The following is a 20,473-nucleotide window of genomic DNA, read 5'->3' on the forward strand; positions in this document are numbered from 1 at the left end:
ACCAATGATACTAATGAAGATTCTGTTCCATTTCATGGAGCACCGTGGTTCTCAAACCTTTTAATTTCAAGGACCCCCATAACTCTCATAACTGAGAGTGTACAAATGGAACCAAATGCAACCTTACAGTTCTGTATTACTGAGAGTGTACAAATCGAGCCAAATGGACCCTTACGGGTTCGATTTGTACACTCTCCGAGTTACACACCTTTTCATGTGCCATTTGGAACCCCCTCAAGGAACCATGAGGGTCAATGGACCACACTTTGAAACCCACTGATGTAGCAGAGCGTTTCCAGTGAGCCAAAATGCATAATATCAGCACCATGACTCTCGGTTTGACCAGAATGGAACAGATCCTTCATTGGTATCATTGGCAACACCTGTGAAGGAAGTAAGAAGAGGCCCAATTTCTCTCCAAACTGGCTGCTGTGCATAGAGCCTATAGTTTTTTGGAGAGGATGATTACTGCATCCTTTGGCTGTAGTGTTGTGTGATGGGTCTGTGGCCACCTCTTCTTGTTGATTAAATGCCCATGCGGGCTGGTCTATGTGGGTAAAACATCACGCCAGTTAAATATAGTGCCAATGACGTCTTTTGACGGCCGTTTTCAGTGTGCCATTAGTGCCAATGACGTCTTTTGACGTCACCTAAAAAAAATTATTTTTTTTCCTTTTTAATCTCAAAGGAACTAGGAGAAAACGATTTTCAAAAAGTTAATGCTCCATCCACTTCAATGTTAAAATGTAAACGGATTTTTTTTTTTCTCCGCTTGATCCATAATGCCTTTGGCATATGGATCAACAAGCTTGAAATAAGCCTGGCAGTGAATGAGTTAAAACAAAGAATGAGTGAGCATAAAAGCACCACAAGGAGAAATGATAGAAATTAGCCAATAGCAGCACATTTTAATGACTGTAAGCATGATATCTCATCGTTCAGGTTCCAGGGTATTGAAAAAGTGTCTCTACCAGAGAGAGGTGGGAACATTGATGAAATTCTGAAAGGGATAGTTCACCCCCCTATGGATTAGTCACCCCATGGATATGTATTAGTTTTTGTCACATTCCTAAGCCAATAATTTGATGACCGGCAGCGGTTCCAGTAGGACACACAAAGAGTCTCCTTTGTATCTCCTACCGGAACCGCTGCCTACCGTTCCGCTGGTCATCAAATTATTGCCTTAGGAATACAAAAAAATAAAAATATCCATCAATTCAAGTCTCCATGCGGTGACTAATCGATAAGATTTTTTTTTTTTGGGGTGAACTATTCCTTTAACAGAAGAGAAGTCTATTGGATTTATAGTCTACAAACTTTATTCCCTAAAGGATTGAATGATGAGATTCCATGGCATGTTATGCTGTAAGGAAATGTGGGATTGCAAAATTGAAATTAAACGCCTAGGTGGTGCATCTCAGATACAATTTGTACACTACTAGAGGTTGACATTTTTTAATAAAAATGTCAACTTCCTGTTGATTTTACTATTTGAAGATCTGGATCCAGTCCAGGTTTTCTACTTATTAAAAATGGCAAAATCAACAGGAAGTTGACATTTTTATATATATTTAAAAAAAAAAACAGGACTGGGTTTGGTGATGTTCTATATTGTCTGAATCAACTTAGTTTGCGTTCGTTTATGTGCTAAAAGAGTGACTTTGAGAGCTGTTTTACCGTACAATGTAAGTCAATGAGGAGCATATTTTGAATTATCAATTTTCTAGTTTATAAAAAAAAAAAAACAGTACTGGGTTTGGTGATGCTCTATATTGCCTGAATCAGCTATGTTTGGGTTCATTTATGTGCTAAAAGAGTGACTTTGAGAGCTGTTTTACCGCACAATGTAAGTCAATGAGGAGCATATTTTGAATTATCAATTTCTAATCAATGGAGCAATTATTTTTTATTTCTTGCCCACCTTTGGGGTTACATCATGGCAAGGTAACTACACAACCCAAACCTCTACCAAAGTGGTCTTACCCTTTAAGAGCCCTGTTTGAAAAGGACTAGTATTACCTTGAAATCTCTGATCATTTGTAAAAGCCAAATGTGATTTACTTTTGTTAAAATAAGTGTTAAATAGCTCTATATTGTGATACTCATTGCTATAGAGTGTTTGTTCAGTAAAAGGAGTCTCTCCAGCTCTTTATCAAACAGAAAATGCATTTTCAGTGCCCTCTCCTGATTGGCTTAAATGTTGTCACCTACCTGAAAATGTACTATATTCTGTTAGTGTTTGCTAAAGAGCTGGAGAGACCCCTTTGACCGAACAAACGCTCTGTAGCAATGATTACTATCAGAATATAGTACTTTAACCTTTTTAACAAAAACATAAACAAATACCAAAAAATATCACTTACCCTACCTTTAAACAATATACATTCAACTCCACACTTAAATATAATAGGAAACAGTTTAGTGAATGAGGCCCATTATGTCTGTAGTCATGTGATCAAGATGTATGTCAGATTGTTCACATTCCATTCTGAATGGCTACGACTGGCTTCCAAAGTTTGCGGGAATGTTTTTTTGCACAAAATGCAACAAATCATGAATGCAGCAACAAAACCTGAAAATGCAAAACGGTGGAAAATCTTGTCAGGCAAAAATGGGCATGGCCTATGTGATGAGTTGCGTCAGGATCCAAGGAATCCAGGGAAAACAACATTTTGATTGTACAACCTAAGCTTCAAAGGTTATAAGCCTGGTCTGTTTAAGCACAATGAGGCCGATTTAAAAAAATCTTCCTTGGCCTACTGGGAGTGTGCGTTAAGTTTCATGCCTTTTGGTCCAGCTTTGATGGAGATGTGTTGCTCACGTTACACACACAGACACATACAAACGGACACCCGCATGGTCATACAGGATTGAAAACATAGTCTCCGGCCTTCGGCCGTCCGGCCTGGCGGAGACGACGAGAGATGGCATTTATTTGACCTCTGTTCACCTTGTAGGCTCTCTGTAATAAGATGGTTGGCTTTGTCCACTATAGGCCTATTCAAGTACTGTTGTCATTTGTTGTATTACAAAATATGCTACAGTTTCTTTGTCCAAAGCTTGATGTGCAATGTTAATTTCTATAAATATGACCTGACTTTATTTACTAAAAATGACGAAGACATTTTCTCTGGAGAATTGCTCAACAGTGCGTGATTGTTGTATCCACTATGCATCTGTATATTCAAATGAACAGAACCTCTATTTAGGTAAATGTGTCAGGAAATAAACCATTTACTTATTTTTAGCTCAGTAACTCGGAGCTAGGCGACAGAGAATTTCCCAAGCTCCCGCACCGTCAGAGAGGACGCGGCAGACAGCGTGTCCCTGGCTCTCAGTAACGTGTCGCATCCAGCCATGCAGCAGAGCGAAGACAGACTGCTCACCTTCGTAAACTGGCCCTCTCGCATCCCTGTCCGTCCCGACCAGCTGGCCCAAGCCGGCTTCTACTATGTAGGTAAGGACTGTGTCAAAGCAGAGTTGTTAAAGAGGTGGTGCCATGGTTTTGCACTTTTTCTGTTTTTCATGTGTCTATGAGGTTGATAGAACTTCATTAAGCCCCCTGGTGGTGTTTTTATGGTGTTTTATGTCTTCTCTGACTATTTTGAGTTTCTACCTGGAGGCTGAAACCTTGAGGGTCAAACGTGACAATAGAAAAACAGCCCTTTAGTGACATAGTACAAATATACCCTCCCCCTCATTATCATAACACAACAGGTGTGGGCATGAGGAGGAGGAGGGACTAGGACAGGTGGGTGGTGCTAAGGTGGTGGAGGAGGTGCTAAGGTGAGAACCAGGTATACTTAATGAACTGGAGGCGTGTCCACATAAAAACATAATTTTAACAATTTCTGTACACTTTTTTGAAAAAAAATCTTCCTCCTAGTATAACCATAATACCTGATGATTATGTTTTAGGGGGGGAAAAAATCACTGAAAATCACGGCACCCCGTCTTTAACGATTAATGTAGTTGATATTATACAAAATAATGGTTATAAAAGCACTGGTCCGGTGCAATTGTTATGACTGGACCTCACTACCGCCCTTTTAAAGAGGTTAGCAGCACATAGAGAATTCCTCACCATCTGTACTTTAAACATTTAAAATCTGTTCTTTATCCAGAGCTAAACCTAGTGCTTAGGCTATAGTTAGTTAAAGGACGACTTCACCCATTTTCAACCTGTCTTCATATAATTGGTCCTCACTAATGCTCATGATAATATGGCACCATTTTTGTCTACTCAGTCTGTGTCTCAGTGGAGGGTTGTGGACAGTTCAGAAATCCGTCTACCAGTGACATCATCGATGGGGAATCCAAGCAAACAGAAACTGCAGGCTTTCTATTCCTGGAAAGTTAGCATGTTATAATGGAAGCCACTGTTCTCGCGTTAATTCAAATCTAAATTAAACTAGAAAAAATGCTCCTCAGGTCAGGTAGGTTAATGTGGCCTCCTGGTGGCGCTACAGTATGCCAATGTGAAAAGGGGCACCATTTCTTCTTAGGCCTTGCACGGAAATCAGACACTGCATTCATGATTTGTGGCATTTTGTTCCAAAAATGTGTTTTGAAAATTAGACCTGCTGGTGGTGCTATAACAGGCCAATGTGAAAAGGTTGGCATTTCTTCCTCTGCCTAGTGGGAATGTGTGATTGATTGATTGATTGATGTAGTTTATTTAGAAAGACATGAGAATAGTACATGACAGTACATAACAGTACATGTGTGCAAAAATTCACGGGAATCGCACGTTGCGTTCATGATTTGAGGCAATTTGTTGAAACGGACCTATCCAGCAAACTTTGGAAGCCAATGTTAGCCAATTAGGATGGAATATGAAATATCGGACACTTCCATTTTGATCACATGACTATAGAGATACTGTGTACCGATTTGCGTAATAAAAAAAAAAGCAAAATATAGCAAAAAAATGGTTTTACAAAAGTCAGCCTCCTGGTGGCGCACTAAAAGGAAGATGATTTCTTTGGCATGTAAGGAGAGTGCGTGCAAAGTTTCACGCAGATCGGTGCAGTTATAGGTAAAAACGCCAATCGGCTGTTATAGCGCCACCATGAGGCTGATTTGAACATTTTCAAGTGGCATTTCTTCCTCAGCCTAGTGGGAATGTGCAAGCACAATTTCACGAAAATCGCATGCTGCGTTGATGATTTGAGTTATTTTGTTTAAAACGAACCAATCCTTCAAACTTTGGAAGCCAATCTTAGCCAATCAGGATGGAATATGGAAGATCGGACTACAGAGATACTGTGTACCGATTTGCGTGATTTTTTGATCAAATCTGTAGGAGTAATATCCAAAAATGTTTTTTGCACAAATTGGCCTCCTGGGGGTGCTATAACAGGCCCATGTGACACATTTGGGGCAGACGTTCTGAATTGGCATCCAGGGAGTGTGTGTGCACAGTTTCGCAGCCAGCGGGCCAACAGTGCGGGATATTAGCTGCTCGCAGACAGATGGTATGTCTGCAAAACATACTCTGTCGCCATGCCTTTCGGCCTGGCGGAGACAAAAATTGAAATATTGAAGAAAAAAAAAAACTTCTTAACTACTGTGGGGTGGGGATTCTGTAGGGACTGAACCTGGTGAGCGCCAGAAGATATAGCCTCTTCCGGGTCATCCCAGGGTCACAAGTGACGTTGTTGGTACAAGTACTCGAACTGCGCATGCGCAAAGGGAATATCCAGTGCTTTAAAGCACCGCCTCTGGCGGTCATTCGGGATTCATAAAACCGTAGTTACTGAACATATCGTTTTACTCTTATGTACCTGTACACAAGATGTAATAATAAAACAACCTTGAACCTCTACAATTGACCTATCGCTAAGCCCCACCCCACAATAGCTATTGTCCAATGCTAGCTTAGCCACCATTACCATGTTAGACAATAATCAATAGTAATCTACAACGATACCACATACACGATAATCAAGAATATTAATACAACTAATAGTAATACCAGGTGAAACATTGCTGCTGTGTAATCTGCTATTTATGATTGTACTTTATGTACCTAGAGCGGGCACATTTTCTTTTCAGCAGGCTGTCGCTATTGTTGAACACACACATGCAGCTAACATCAAGAAGATGACACGCGTGTTCTCTCCTCCGCGTCATCAGTGCCCATACCCTAGGTGGGGTTGGTGAAAGGGCCTCTCTGTGTGGAGTTTGCATGTTCTCCCCGTGTCTCCTAGGGTAGGTACCCTCACAAAAACATGCAGTAATCCTGGTCACTGTACTGCCTCCCCCTGGCCAGCCGGGGCGCCTGATGGAGGGGAAGGGAACTGGTTGGAATAACGTGTTCCTTCCACGCGCTACGTCCAACCAGGGAAACTCTCCCCTGTCAGGTGATAAGAAGGTCAGACGGCTCTCATGCATTGAAGGAGGCATGAGCTCGGCCCTGGCCTCCCTAGGTTGGCAGAGGGAAGGTAGTGCCCAGGATTACACGCTGAGGCATTGGCACTAGGGTGAAAAAATAGGGGATACAAAATCGTGGGATACAAATCTAAGTAAAAAAAAGAAGAAAAAAAAAAAAAGAAGATGACACACCGGACAGGGTGATGACAATAATATGATGATTTATGATAACATTAACATTTCCGTACAGCTGCAATGTTGGTGAGTTTAACATCGTTCAATACAATCAGTTTAGGACTTTTCTGTTTGGATGAATGTGCTGCCAGGGGTTGATATTGCAACTCTAAATGCCAGATAGCGTTATAGCATCTAAGAGTTGCTTGTGGCTAGTTCTAACTGGAGCCAGAAACCACCAGGAAACAAGGGTTGCAATCAATCAATACATTTTTTTCAGATAATGAGGAATGGTATGAATGGTTATGACATTGGTTTTCAGGATGAATGCCATGGTTCTAAACAAAGACAGAAATAAACTAATTACAGTATCTTGGCCAAATTAAATATGGCCTTTAAATCACATTATACATTAAGGATGTAAGTCATTCAAATAATAATTAGCCAAACATTTACTGTCACACCCATAGACTAGAAAAGAATGGACAGCATTACGCCCATAGACTCTACAGACCGTACATGAAGCCTATTTTTCAGCAATTTCAAATCCGCCATCTTTCTATATCGCGTCATATCCTATGCACACGGAAATGAATGCTATTGGTTGGGACCAGAGCGGGGGTGGGGAATGAATGCTATTGGTCGTGTAGCTTGTCAATAAAATCATCACAAGGTACGCACACGCCCCTCCTACAGCATACCCTACTTTATCATACATTTTCAAATAAATGGGACCATCATTTACCAAAACGCATATCATGGTGATTGAAAGAAGACTTTAAACTAGCGACTGGAAGCATTATGACAATGTTTATTAAGGTAATAAAATCAAAATCTATAAACTTTGGCAAAAACCCACCCACTTGAATGGAGAGAAATTATTTCTGACACCAGCAAGGCTAAATCAGCAAAACTACAGGCCATTCATTTGAACTGTCATTTCCTATATAGACTCAATTTGCAACTCAGAAGCTGGCCCCTTGGTCACACCCTGGGTCTGTCCTTTCCCTGTTGCTGCCACTCTCTGCTCACGCCCCCCTCCCCTGTTGGCCTAATGACTGCAGTTGCTTCTTAATGGACTTCCTTGGTTGGCTCTGTGCCGGTCACCGTGCGCTCCTGTGTTTCATAATATCTAACAAATATATCAAAATACCCATTGAAATTCATATCAATTCTTAAGCACAACATATTTCACATCAGTAAAAGGCAAACTACAACTTACATTGAAAGAAAGTCAAAAGACACAGGTAAAAACATTCACGTCATACACATGAGCCGGCTGGACTGTGTTTGGAGACAAAAGGAGAATGGGAGAATCTAGGCCTGCATTTTTTTTTGTGGGAGGAAATGAGAGGGCGGTACTACCACACATACACGGAAACATCTTGGTGTCTCCTTGTGAAACGGAGGGGAAATTAACATGTAGCTTCTAACAGCCGCCCCGGATTTGAGCAGCAAATATGTTCATCTGGTTTCTTCAGTGATTTCAGGGAGTGGGATTAATCTGGAAACAGGGCGTGTTCTCTACCTTGAATAACGACTTAAGCACTACAAACCTATCCATCCTTTCCAGGGTAGGTTTCAGTGATCCTTCCAATAGGCCATGATGCTCGCTGCAAAAGTGGTCTAATTGATGTATATTGGTGTACACCCCTAAACAAAAAAATGCTCAAACTAAAGCCTGGCCAAATGGGGATTGAGTCATAGCCTATAAACTCATGTAGATTCACAATGGAAGCTCTGAGAGGTTTAAAACTTGACATGCTTGAAACCATCCCTATACATAGGCTACTAGAAAACACAATGTAAAGAATGTAATGTAAAGAAGGTATTATAGTCATTTGAACACGTACCTACAATAGACGGAAATGTAACATCTTAATATCTATGTAGACTGTTCTGTGGAAAATAAATCAGTCCTAATGAAATCTATAGTATCAAACCCATTAGTATTATTATATGGGGTGGAAAAATATTGACAAATTAAATAAAGTAGACGTCCCTCGAATGTATGAAAATGTGAGAAAATTGATAAAATATTCGTAAAATATATGCAACATCAACAATAGTGCAGAGAAAATGTAGGCCTACAATAGAGTGCAGAGAAAATGTAGGCCTACAGTAGACCTACTAATGATTTAGCTCGCCTGACTGAGGGAAACCAAGCTCCACCCATTTGATTTTCAAGGTTATGCTCATAGTAGCAAGTCAATCAAGTCTGTAGAGTTGGTATCATTAATATATTTGGTTAGTTTTGGTCCCCCTGCTCTATCTGCATAATGTATTATTGCTTACAAGGGTTTCTTCATAACCTGACATCATTTCAAACACTATGGAACGTGAAAAGGCTGAGAATGACCTTGAAAGTGACTTAATTGAAGTAGCTTGCTATTGATGTACACAAATTTGTTTCTCTTCTTCTTCTTCTTCGTCATCGTCTTCTTCTTCTTCTTCTTCTTCTTCTTCTGCTTCTTCTTCTGCTTCTGCTTCTTCTTCTGCGTCTTCTTCTTCTTCTTCTTCTTCTTCTTCTTCTTCTGCTTCTTCATGATCTTCTTTTTCTTCATCAGTATTCCCATATTCATCATCATGATCATGATCTTCATTTTCTTCTTCGTCATCATAAGCATCGGCATCCCCATCTTCACCCTCTTCATCATCACCATCACCATCACCATCATCATCATCATCTTCATCGGCATCTTCATCTGTATCATATTCATCTGGCAGTGATTCTAATTCAGATTCATCTTCATATTCATATTCTCCATTGATAGAACTTATCCATCTTTGCTTGGCTTTCATCCTGTTTCTCTTCATCTTGCCCTCTATAACAAACGAGAAAGAGGGAACCATTGAAAAAAACACTGTTACCATAGGGATGCACCGATATATCGGTCATATAGCGGTATCGAACGATATTTGCCGGTATCTGTAAATATCGGGAAATAAAGTTGACATTCACTGATGGCAGTAGCTGATGTTGATCTTTTTTTGGGAAGGATCTATTTTTCAATAGCTGTGTTGGATATCTGCAGCCTACCAAGGTGTTGATTCTGAACAGTAATTTTTTGATCATGAAGATTCATTTCACAAAAGAAGGAAATAATAACAACAAAAATAAAATAAATATCGGTTTGGGCCATATCGGTACATACCTATTGCCATCCCACAAAGTCATAGTCACTGCAGCTCACTCAACTGCTGCATCAGTTGTTGTATTATGCTATGTTAACTTAAGAAGGGAGCGAGAGTCACAGCACAAGTAATACAGTTATACTGAGCTGATATCATGAGCCAGCAGTAGGAATAAAAAATCTGTGATTATGTCCCCACAGCAGCATTCTACATACAGTATGGCTACAGTACAGTTTTGAACATTCTATGGGCCTATGGTGTTTCTTAGAAGATGGTGCAGATGATAGCGGCAAGATATAGTCGGACACAAGCCAAGGTTCTGACCCCCGATTGGTGAGACTAAAGAGTTTGAGATACTCGTGGCCGTTCTAATACCCTGGTCCCCTTCCTGTGTATATTGTGGCAATAGACCATGCCCTGAGACTCACAATCGGTGGCAGGGAGGAGAAACTGGATTTCATGCTAGTCCCGAGGACAATTCAGCGAGTATATCCCATCATGATCACCGACCTCCACTATGCAGATGACATTGCCCTAGTCTCAGTCACAGCAGAGAAAAAAGGGGAGCTACTATGGCAGTATAAATGGAGTGCAGGAAGATCTGCCTCAATCTCAATGCCAAGAAAACATAAGTAATGGCATTCAACAAGGAGGATAGAACCATTGTTACTGCCAGAGGGGCGGTGCTTGAGGTAGTCGAGATTTTCAAATATTTTGGTGCCTGGACTGCCTCAACCGAACAGGATCTAAAGTTCCTAAGCGTACTTGCCTGGAATGCCTGGAATGAGGACATGTATGCAAACCTGAGATAGGAGAGACGGCTTTTGTTGGCTACAGTACAATCAGTACTGCTGTACGGGGCCGACAAATCTACATCAGGTAAAGGCCCTGGATGGTGATTCCCCACGCCTTGTACCCGGTTTGTCTAGATACCAAATGATCTAGCACTGTTTTTGCACAAGGGGGTGTGTTGGTCTTTAAATGAGATGTGGTCTGGTGTGATCAGGGCACAATGCTATTTTCCCAATAAACTGCTCTTCAAGTTAAGACCAGCTTGGAGCTTGTCTTATCTCTTGCGTCTCTGGCGCGGTGACAGCACCATTTCTGTCCCTCTCTCTGTCGTCACATTGACAGGGCTCTCCGACCGCACAGATGCGATTGGAGACAGAGACATTCTTATACTTCTCCAAACTGTGAGCTGAGCAATGAGGCATAGCTTATGCTCCGTTCGTTTCCATCACTGCTCGTCTGTTAACACGCATAGCAGCCTAATACAGTCCCCTGTGCAACTCCACATTTGCGCTAGTGCATTGTTGGGATTAGGCGCTGTGGGTTCACAATGCACACATTGACTGCAAAGATTTCACTGATGTCTGTTGCACATAAGTTACACCGTCAACATAGGGCCCTCAATAACATGGGAGGACCACATCAGGACAAGGGTGTTCCGCGGGTTACGGACATGGTCAGGGAGAGAAGGATGAGGCTGGCTGGGCACTGTTTCAGGCACCCTAAACTGATGGTGAGCCCACTGACACTGTGGGAACGGATCCAAGGCACAGCTAGGAGGCGAAGTGGGCGCACCACCTGCAAGGACACTGTGCCATGACAGTGGAACTGGCAACACTGCAGAGCTACAGACCCTGATGCTAGATAGGCGGAGGACGCGATCCAGGAGTACCATATTGGTGTCAGCTATAGTCGCATCATATTATGATAGCTGGTCCACGGATTGAAATCACAATAATAACTAGAAAAAGTGCTCCTCAGAGCACAGGTCTCCGCCAGGTCAGGTAGGTTAGTGTGGGCCAGCAAAGTTTGGAATTCGCCAATCAGGCTGGAATGTGAAAAAGCAGACGGATCAGACGGATCCGTCTTGATCACTTGACTAAAGAGATAATATGTATACCGATTTTTTATATATTGAGTAACATTAAAAAATGGTTTGTAAACATCGTCCTCCTGGTGGCGCTATAATAGGGCAATGTTGAAAGGGTGGGTGGATTTTGTTCCTCAACGTAGTGCGAATGTGCGTGCAAAGTTTCACCGCAATCGGACGCTGCATTCATGATTTGCGGCATTTTGTTCAAAACGGACCCCTCCTGCAAACTTTAGATGTCAATCTTAGCCAATTAGGATGGAATGTAAAAAATCAAAATCACATGACTATAGAGATCATGTGTACCGATTTGCGTGAAATTTGGATACAATCTGAAGGAGTAATCTCCAAAAATGTGTTTTACATAAGTCGGACTACTGGTGGCGCTAAAAATATAAAAGGCAGATGTGAAAAATGCAGGGCAAAGGTTTTTCCTTGGCCTCTCTGGAGTGCACATGCAAAGTATTACACAGATCGGTGCAGCTACTGTATAGGTAAAAACACGAATCGGCCTGTTATAGCGCCACCATGAGGCTGATTTGAACATTTTCAAGTGGCATTTCTTCCTCGGCCTAGTGAGAATGTGCGTGCAAGATTTCCCGGAAATTGCATGCTGTTTTCATAATCTGAGGCCTTTTGTTCAAATCTGAGCACTCCTGCAAGCTTTGGAAGCCATTCTTAGCCAATCAGGATGGAATATGAAAAATCTGAAAGACCTGTTTCGTTTAATGACTATAGAGATCTTGTGTACCGTTTTGCACGATGTTTGGACAAGATCTGTAGGAGTAGTCAAACAGAGTGTTTTGAAAAAAGCGGCCTCCTGGTGGCACTATAGCAGCCGCCATGTGAAGAATTTGGGGCAGAGGTTCTGAATTGGCAGAAAGGGAGTGTGTGTGCACAGTTTCGCTGCGATCAAGCCAACAGTGCGGGAGATTAGCTGTCCACAGACGGATGGACACACACACACACACACACACACACACACACACACACACACACACACAGACGAACAGACGGACAGGGTGCAAAACATAGTCTCGGCCATGCCTTTCGGCCTGGCGGATATAAAAATACAGGATTGTTAAATTTAACCTGATTTAAAGTAGGTAGCCTAATGATGAACTGGGCACAGCCTGCACTTGTGAGAACCATTTACCGTGTAGTTGAGGAGGATGGATGGACATCAAACGATGTCTCCTATGAAGCCCAGTGGACTGACAGTCAGAGCACAGATCATAGTCAGGACACACTAGACACTTGAACCTGGTCCCCATAATTCCTTCATTACAGCCATCACACAGAACACCGGGGTGCAGCATCGAAGTATTCTCTGCAACACAAAACAAACAGTTAGGAGCATAAAATCTCCATCTCCAATCGAGTCTGCGCGGTTACGCAGAAACGATACGCGTTGGCACGCTTTAATATAATAAACAACTGAGAATGAGCATGTGAATATTAAAGGACGACTTCACCCATTTTCAACCTATCTTCATATAATAGGTCCTCACTAATGCTCATGATAAAACTGTAAAAAAAAAATCTACTCGGTCTGTGTCTCAGAGGAGAGTTGTGGACAGTTCAGAAACCCGTCTACCAGTGACATCATCGATGGGGAATCCAAGCTAATAGAAACTGCAGGCTTTGTATTCCTGGAAAGTTGCAATGCAATAATAGAAGCCATTCTTCTCGCGTTAATAAAAATCTAAATAAAATGTTTTTGTTGAAAAAACGGGTAGACAGGTTTCTGGACTGTCCATTTTTACCATTTTATCATGAGCATTAGTGAGGGCCTATTATATGAAGATAGGTTGAAAATGGGTGAAGTCGTCCTTTAAGTTGATATGTCAACATATCACTGATGTCTGTTGCACATAAGTTACGCCGTCAAACTAGGGCCCTCAATGTAACATGGGAGGACCACATCAGGAATGTGCACCTCTACGGGGGCGGCCCGCGGGTCACGGACAAGGTCAGGGCGAGAAGGATGAGGCTGGCTGGGCGCTGTTTCAGGCACCCTAAAGTGATGGTGAGCCGGGCACTGCTTGCACTTGTGAGAACCATTTACCCTGAAGTTGAGAAGGCGGCTGCCATGGGTGGATGGACATCAGAGGATGTCTCCTATGAAGCCCAGTGGACTGACAGGCAGAGCACAGGTCATAGTCAGGACACACTAGACACTTGAACCTGGTCCCCATAATTCCTTCATTACAGCCATCACACTCAATGTCAGGGTGCAGCATGGACGTATTCTCTGCAACACAAAACAACAATTTCTGAGCATATACATTTCGTATAATACACTAGAAACACAGTGATGGCATTTTGTTTTAGCTTTGTCCTGATCTGAATTACCAGTGAAAGGTTGTTTAACTGGCAAAGAAGGGAGCTGCATTTGTATCAGAGTGATCCAAATCCTGATTTTTGGTTTTGAACTACCCGGGATTAGACATTCAGTTTATTCAGATAAAAATGATAAATGAAGATGTAAAACATAAGAAGAATGTCTCCAATCACGTCTGTGTGGTTGGAGAGCCCTGTCACTGTGAGGACAGAGAGAGGGACAGAAACAATATGCATTGCCATGCTTTAATATATAATAAACAACTGAGAAGGAGCATGTGAATATTAAAGGGTTATTTTTGGACTTAAAGCTGTAGGAAATACTTGCCATGAATGTAGTGGTTGCAAAGTCCCGTGGTCAGAGCTCTGGTCCGGTTCTGATGAATATGAAGTAGTTAGGTGATTTGGTGGGGGCCGCTCATTAAAAATAAATTAATTTAAAAAACTAGCGTCATTTGTATTGTTGACCTATTTCTACCATAGTGCAGGTTTCGTTCAACTTCGACCCCTCTGTCAAAGGGTACTATTTTTTGTGTCCAGAATCACTGCGCCGCGGCAGCCTACTCTCCCACAAAAAATATGACACAAAAAAATAGTACCATGTGACAGAGGGGTCGAAGTTGAACGAAACCTGCACTATATGGTAGAAATAGGTCAACAATACAAACAACGCTAGTTTTTTTGATACATTTATTTTTAATGAGCGGCCCCCACCAAATCACGGAACTACTTAATATTCATCAGAAGCGGACCAGAACTCTGACCACGGGACTCGGGCAATCAATTAATACCTTTGCAACCACTACATTCATGGCAAGTATTTCCTACAGCTTTAAGTCCAAAAATCCGAATTAACCCTTTAAAGTGATATTTTTTTGGTTAAAACAAAAAGTGTTTTGTTAAAAGGTTAAAGCACTATATTCTGATAGTAATCATTGCTATAGAGTGTTTGTTCAGTAACTCTTTAATAAACAGAAAATACATTTTCAGGTAGGTGACAAAATCTCAGCCAATCAGGAGAGAGTACCCATTTATCAGCTTCATTTTTATAGTGGTCCAGTTGTGTCTGCTCATTTCTTAGTGTCATCACTTCCAATTCCACTTGTTTAATCTGTATCCTGTCTGAGTTCTTTATCCTGATTGGATAAAATTGGTATCCTGATCTGAACATGCATTTTCTGTTTAATAAAGAGCTGGAGAGACATGGAGACTCGTGTTACTGAACAAACACTCTATAGCATTGAGTACTATCAGAATTTAGAGCAATTTAACACTTATTTTAACCAAAGAAAATCACTTACCCTTAAGTTGATATGTCAAGACGTCGCTGATGTCTGTTGCACATAAGTTACGCCGTCAAAATAGGGCCCTCAATGTAACATGGGAGGACATCACATCAGGAATGTGTCACATGAATATCAGGGAGAGAAGGATGACTGTTTCAGGCACCCTAAACTGATGGTGAGCCCACTGACACTGTGGGAACCAATCCAAGGCACAGCTAGGAGGGGAAGTGGGCACACCACCTGTATGGACACTGTGCCATGACCAGGGGTGCACATAACTGGTGCGCAGGTGCGCATGCGTCGGCAAAATAAATTCTGCGCGGCACATCAGACGACGCGAGGCGCTTTTGCATACCAACAGCTGGGACAGGAATTTCCAAGCTTTTATTTTTTTAGCAAAACTAAAAAATAAAAGCCTGGAGAATCGAGGCTAGGAATTTACTTCCTGAAGCCACACTCACACATGCACGGTGATGCACAATACACACCCATGGGGAGGAGGCGGAGGTGGAGGGGACGCATGCTGCAGTGCACATGATTGTGGCCTCGAATCCTGTCGTGCGACTCGCAAGCAGCAAGCTGCTGGCTGTGTTGCAGGCACTCGTCACCGATGATGAACGCACCGTGATGGTGCAAAAAAATGCCGTGAGCGTCCAAATCTGGCGGATAAAAGCAGCGCAGCACAGGGCACCAACCTTGGGGAGGGCACCAAACGGCGAGAAGAAGAAAAAAAAAGGGCGAAAAACGGCGGAATTTAGGCGCTACAACATTGAAACGCACCGGTGAAGCGTCCTTTTTTCTCACGCAGCACCCCTGTTTTTGCTTTGTCCTGATCTGAATTACCAGATACCAGATAGAATTACCTCAGATTACATATTGTGCAGCAAGCATCCAGGTTGGTTAACGTAATGACCTGTAATACGCAGCCAGCCACCCCCCAGAATTAGGCATTATAATAACAGCCACAGCCCAAGCATGATGTTTGGCACATACAAGAAGATAAAACATATTGACTCTATGTCAAAACACTTAGCTTAGTGAGTCAGGCCCATTGATTTTAATAACTGGGCGCATGCAGTGACTTGCATTTGCATTTTCTTTGTATTGAGTTTCATTTTGTGCTCCTTTACCCAGATGTCAAGACCATTCAGGGGAACCTGCACCCTCCACACGACTGGGCTATTGTCATATCATCCACATATTTCCAGTGGTCTGTTCCATCCTGGAGGGCGCTGTTAATCAGTGCTAGGAATACAATAGGCTATTATTCCCATTTATCAGACACATGTCCCTGGTAGCGCACATTTTTTGCTGCTGATCAGTCATGAAGCTGCAAATCTATGGAATCAGAAACTCTCTCACTCCTAGATCAAGGACACACTGCACTGCCACTGTGTGGTTTACAGCATCGAAGGCTTTGGCAAAATCAATTGTAACTAGAAAATGTGCTCCTCGGAGCACAAGTCTCCGCCAGCAGACCTGTGCTATTTTAATAGCACGGGTCGTCTTGGTAGAACGGGTCGTCTTGGTAGAATGCGCATGGTTTTTGGTGTTCTGCAGGGGCGACTGAATATGTAGTGTCTGCATCTAAAGAATGTTCTTCTTGAAGCAATGTGTCATATGGGAGTCGTCGTAATTGACTGGTTTGTTCAAATGCTTGTCTGTCTTCTTCATCTTCATTGTCTTGAACATGTCAGTTTTCTCTAGTGCTACATAATGTATTTGATCAAGGTGGCCAATTGTTACAGTATTAAGACTTCGGCCTTGTTGTGGGATCAATTCAACTCTATAGTCCTCTTCTGTGTTACTGTTATAGATGAGTATGCTTTCTTAGCTTTGGCCTTCTGCGCCTTTGCTTGACCAATGTTAGGTGTTCTCAGAGGGACACACACACGCACGGACGGGTGATTTGTACTGGAAGGTACTGTTCCAATCAAGACTGATTGATCCTGTCTTACCTCACTTCAAAAAACATAAATGGCTTTTTGAAGTGACACACCTATTTATAGGATTTTATTTCGTCATGCGTCCCTCTAGCCAATCAAAGGCATTGGTGTCAACATATTGACACGTGTCACGTGGAGCTTGACCAATGTTAGCTTGGCAAGGAGGGAGGTGAACACACGGCAGGACGAAGCGAAAACATACTCTCAGCCTCCGGCGGAGACAATTACTGTGCACATTGAAACATCACTGGCCCTATACACAAAGTCCATCAAACTGACTAGATTGTGTGTTGTTGTGACGCATACACTATGTATTGTCACATTTATGTGTTTATAACATATGTTTATGTTATAAATGTACCCACCCTGTTATGCAATACCCATTATACCCATTGTCAGAGTACCCGTTGTAACCGTCCATCTGTCCCTTGTGTGCCCATAAATGTCTGTATATGTATTTGTCTGTCTGCCTGTGTCCGTTTGATGTCCACATGGAGATCTCTATCTCTATCTGTCTGTCCCTGTCCATTTTATGGCCATATATGGCGATCCCTCATGTTATCAATATATGGTAATGCCCATATATGGGCATATCAGGGGATCTGCGGTCCTGGAAGTCTTTGTGCAGTGGTAAACGTCTGTGGAGAATGTCTGAAGAGTGCAAACTGACTAGAAAGTAGACTGGCTAACTAATCAAATGGCAGGTGTGCGGAATTAGCCAAATTGAGCTTAGGCTGGGGTTGCTATGGCAATGAATTGGCTCATTTGGGCCATGGCCAGAGCCTTTTCTGACGGTTCTGGACAACCACCTATCCGAGTGACTCGACGCCTGGCGCTGCACTCCCTCGGGTCATCTGCGACGTGTGTGGCGAATTTGAAGTCGGGCGGTCGAACGGTTCTCGAGATACATGGATTACAGACATACATACATACATACATACATACATACATACACACATACAGAGATTTGTCTATGTTGCATGCGGACGATGTTGGTAGCCTCTTTCCATTGTGAGGGTCGGAGGTCGTGAGGGCCCCTCAGCCATTATAAAATACTTTGTAAACTGCGACCTCTTGTGGCTTATTGCTTTATTTTCTATACATAAAGCTTGATATGATGGACTGATTGAACTATAATTTACCTTCTGCTCTCTGCTGTGCCTCGGAGATCTTTTCATCTGCTGATCGTATGGTCTCGCCAATTCTAAACTTCGCATTCAGGTATGCACTTGGCAACTGCTGGGGCTGGTATCACACAAACGCACCCACACACACAAGCACGCGAACGCACACACGCACGCACGCACGCACGCACGCACGCACGCACGCGCACGCACACACACACACACACACACACACACACACACACACACAGATGGAAACCTGTTACCATCAATACTGATAGTTAAGTTGTATTCTGTTTGCATCTCAGATTATTGAAGAACTAAGTATCCATCTGAAGTTGGCAGGAATCCATCTCTCTAACTTACCAGGCCTCTTCTGGTTGCTTTACGCCTGTATTTCTTTGCCATCAGCTTGATGTCCTGGCAGAACCTCTTGTATCCTCCAGAGGATACATAGTAACCAGTTTTTAGGTTCTTCTCCAGAGGTGTAAAGATGTGTTTGATGAGTGCCTCTCTGGACTCCTTGAAGTTTTTCGCACAGATCTGATTGTACTCCCCCCTAAGCATACTCTAAAAACATAGTGATCCAAATGAAAATAATATTCCAACACGGGTAATGTGTTGTGTTCCAAAGTTGATCACTTTAACCTTTTACGCCGCAGTTTAGCCAGAATATCAGACCAAAATAGTAAAAAATAGAAAAATAAAATGTATAATAATAATGATGATGATGATGATGATGATAATGACAATGATAATGATGATAACAACTAATAATATTAATATTAATATTAATATTAATATTAATATTAATATTAATAATACATATAGCTGCTAGCAGCAATACGGGGGGCCAAGGAATGCAATAGGAAATATGCAAGACACAATATGCAAAACAAAATATGCAAAACACGCAATAAGCCATAGAAACAGAATAGATTTGAGAGAAAGCAGCCTGTGCAATTAACAAATGAGCATTTTAAACAGCTGAGCAGAGTGCGATTGTGGATATTGTAATGTATCTCTGTATTGGGTTGCTGAACTTTCAAACTTATGTTAAAAAGTTTGACACAAGTCAAGACACAAGTCCCCATGGCTGGGGACAGGAACTATTGATCTTCGGACTCACAAGCTGACACTTTATTGCGCTATGGCCACCCTGGTGGTGTCTGTTGATGAGCATAAAGTCTTGCGTTCTGTCAGTTTCACTAACACTACTCTTGATCTGTGGTTCCCAAATCTTTTAGACTGAGATCCAAAAGAGAAATTTGATGTCTCCCCGGGATCCAAACTATTGAAAAAAATAAGCTCACAATACGTTGCGATGCAAAAAGTTGTGAGCTTGTGGATCGGCTGTTTGCATTACCCTTATTTTTATTAAAACTTGTGATGGGATTTCTTAGGTTTTTGACTCACTCACTCTTTCAGAAGAATAATTTTCATAAAACTGCAATTCATTGTGCTCATTAGAGGCTTGATTTTTTCTCTTAAAAACTTTTCCATAATTGTTTTTTAGATATTGGTCCAAAGTTCACGTGTAGAAAGTTTCGTGCAGATTCCTCAAACTCCCCAGGAGGAGATATTCTTAGTTTTTCATATAATTTAAAATGGTGGAAGATCTAAAGGTCAGAGGTCAAGAGTCAAAGTGGCAAAGTTGTTCCTCATAAGGAGACGCATTAATGAAGTTTCATGGCTGTAGGTCAAACAGTTCATGAGCTTTGCCTGTTCAAAGTTAGGATTGTTCAATTGAATACTATAGCGCCACCCTTTGGCCAATGGTTTAATAAAAAACGACTGCACGGTTTGGCCTGGAGCGGCGGAAGAAGAAGAAGAACAGAAGAAAAAGAACAGAAGTCCTACACACAATGTACTTGGCCCCCTAATAATAATGATTTGCAATACCACAAACAGATCTTTTGACAGGTCACTCTTTGTCAATAGCCAAAAGCCAAAAGTAACTAATAGGTGAGGGGCTCCCCCATTGATAAAGACAAATTATTTAAATTATTTATACCAAAATAAAAATAGGGAAAGGTGATGGAATCACCAAATGTGAAAACAATGGATGATGATTCCCAACATACCGCAAGCTTCTTTCGATATTCACGATTGTCATCTTTTAATGAATGTTTCTTGAAAAGTGACAGGGCCTCTCTCTTACTGGATGCATGGATTGCAGACAGCTCCTCCTGAGTCTTGGTGGGGTAGCGT

The 20,473-nt window shown here is 42.0% G+C and overlaps 2 protein-coding genes across 3 annotated transcripts in view; both read right to left on the reverse strand.

Annotated features, from left to right (window-relative positions):
* The window catches only part of LOC308083936 (guanylate-binding protein 1-like), a 93,376-nt gene that overhangs the window by 61,072 nt on the left and 11,831 nt on the right, over positions 1 to 20,473 (reverse strand). The gene's annotated exons all lie outside the window — the stretch shown is intronic.
* Positions 7,784 to 20,473, reverse strand: part of LOC308083387 (guanylate-binding protein 1-like) — a gene marked incomplete at both ends in the record, with an annotated part of 52,569 nt that continues 39,879 nt past the window's right edge. The window contains 6 exons of the mRNA XM_080425704.1: positions 7,784 to 7,833; positions 9,195 to 9,374; positions 12,720 to 12,893; positions 13,632 to 13,817; positions 18,281 to 18,383; positions 18,629 to 18,832. Coding sequence (XP_080281830.1) covers positions 7,784 to 7,833; positions 9,195 to 9,374; positions 12,720 to 12,893; positions 13,632 to 13,817; positions 18,281 to 18,383; positions 18,629 to 18,832 — 897 coding nt within the window. The remainder of the gene's footprint in view (positions 7,834 to 9,194; positions 9,375 to 12,719; positions 12,894 to 13,631; positions 13,818 to 18,280; positions 18,384 to 18,628; positions 18,833 to 20,473) is intronic.

This window comes from Gymnoscopelus braueri (assembly GCF_963280865.1).
Source record: "Gymnoscopelus braueri genome assembly, chromosome: 4".
NCBI lineage: Eukaryota > Metazoa > Chordata > Actinopteri > Myctophiformes > Myctophidae > Gymnoscopelus > Gymnoscopelus braueri.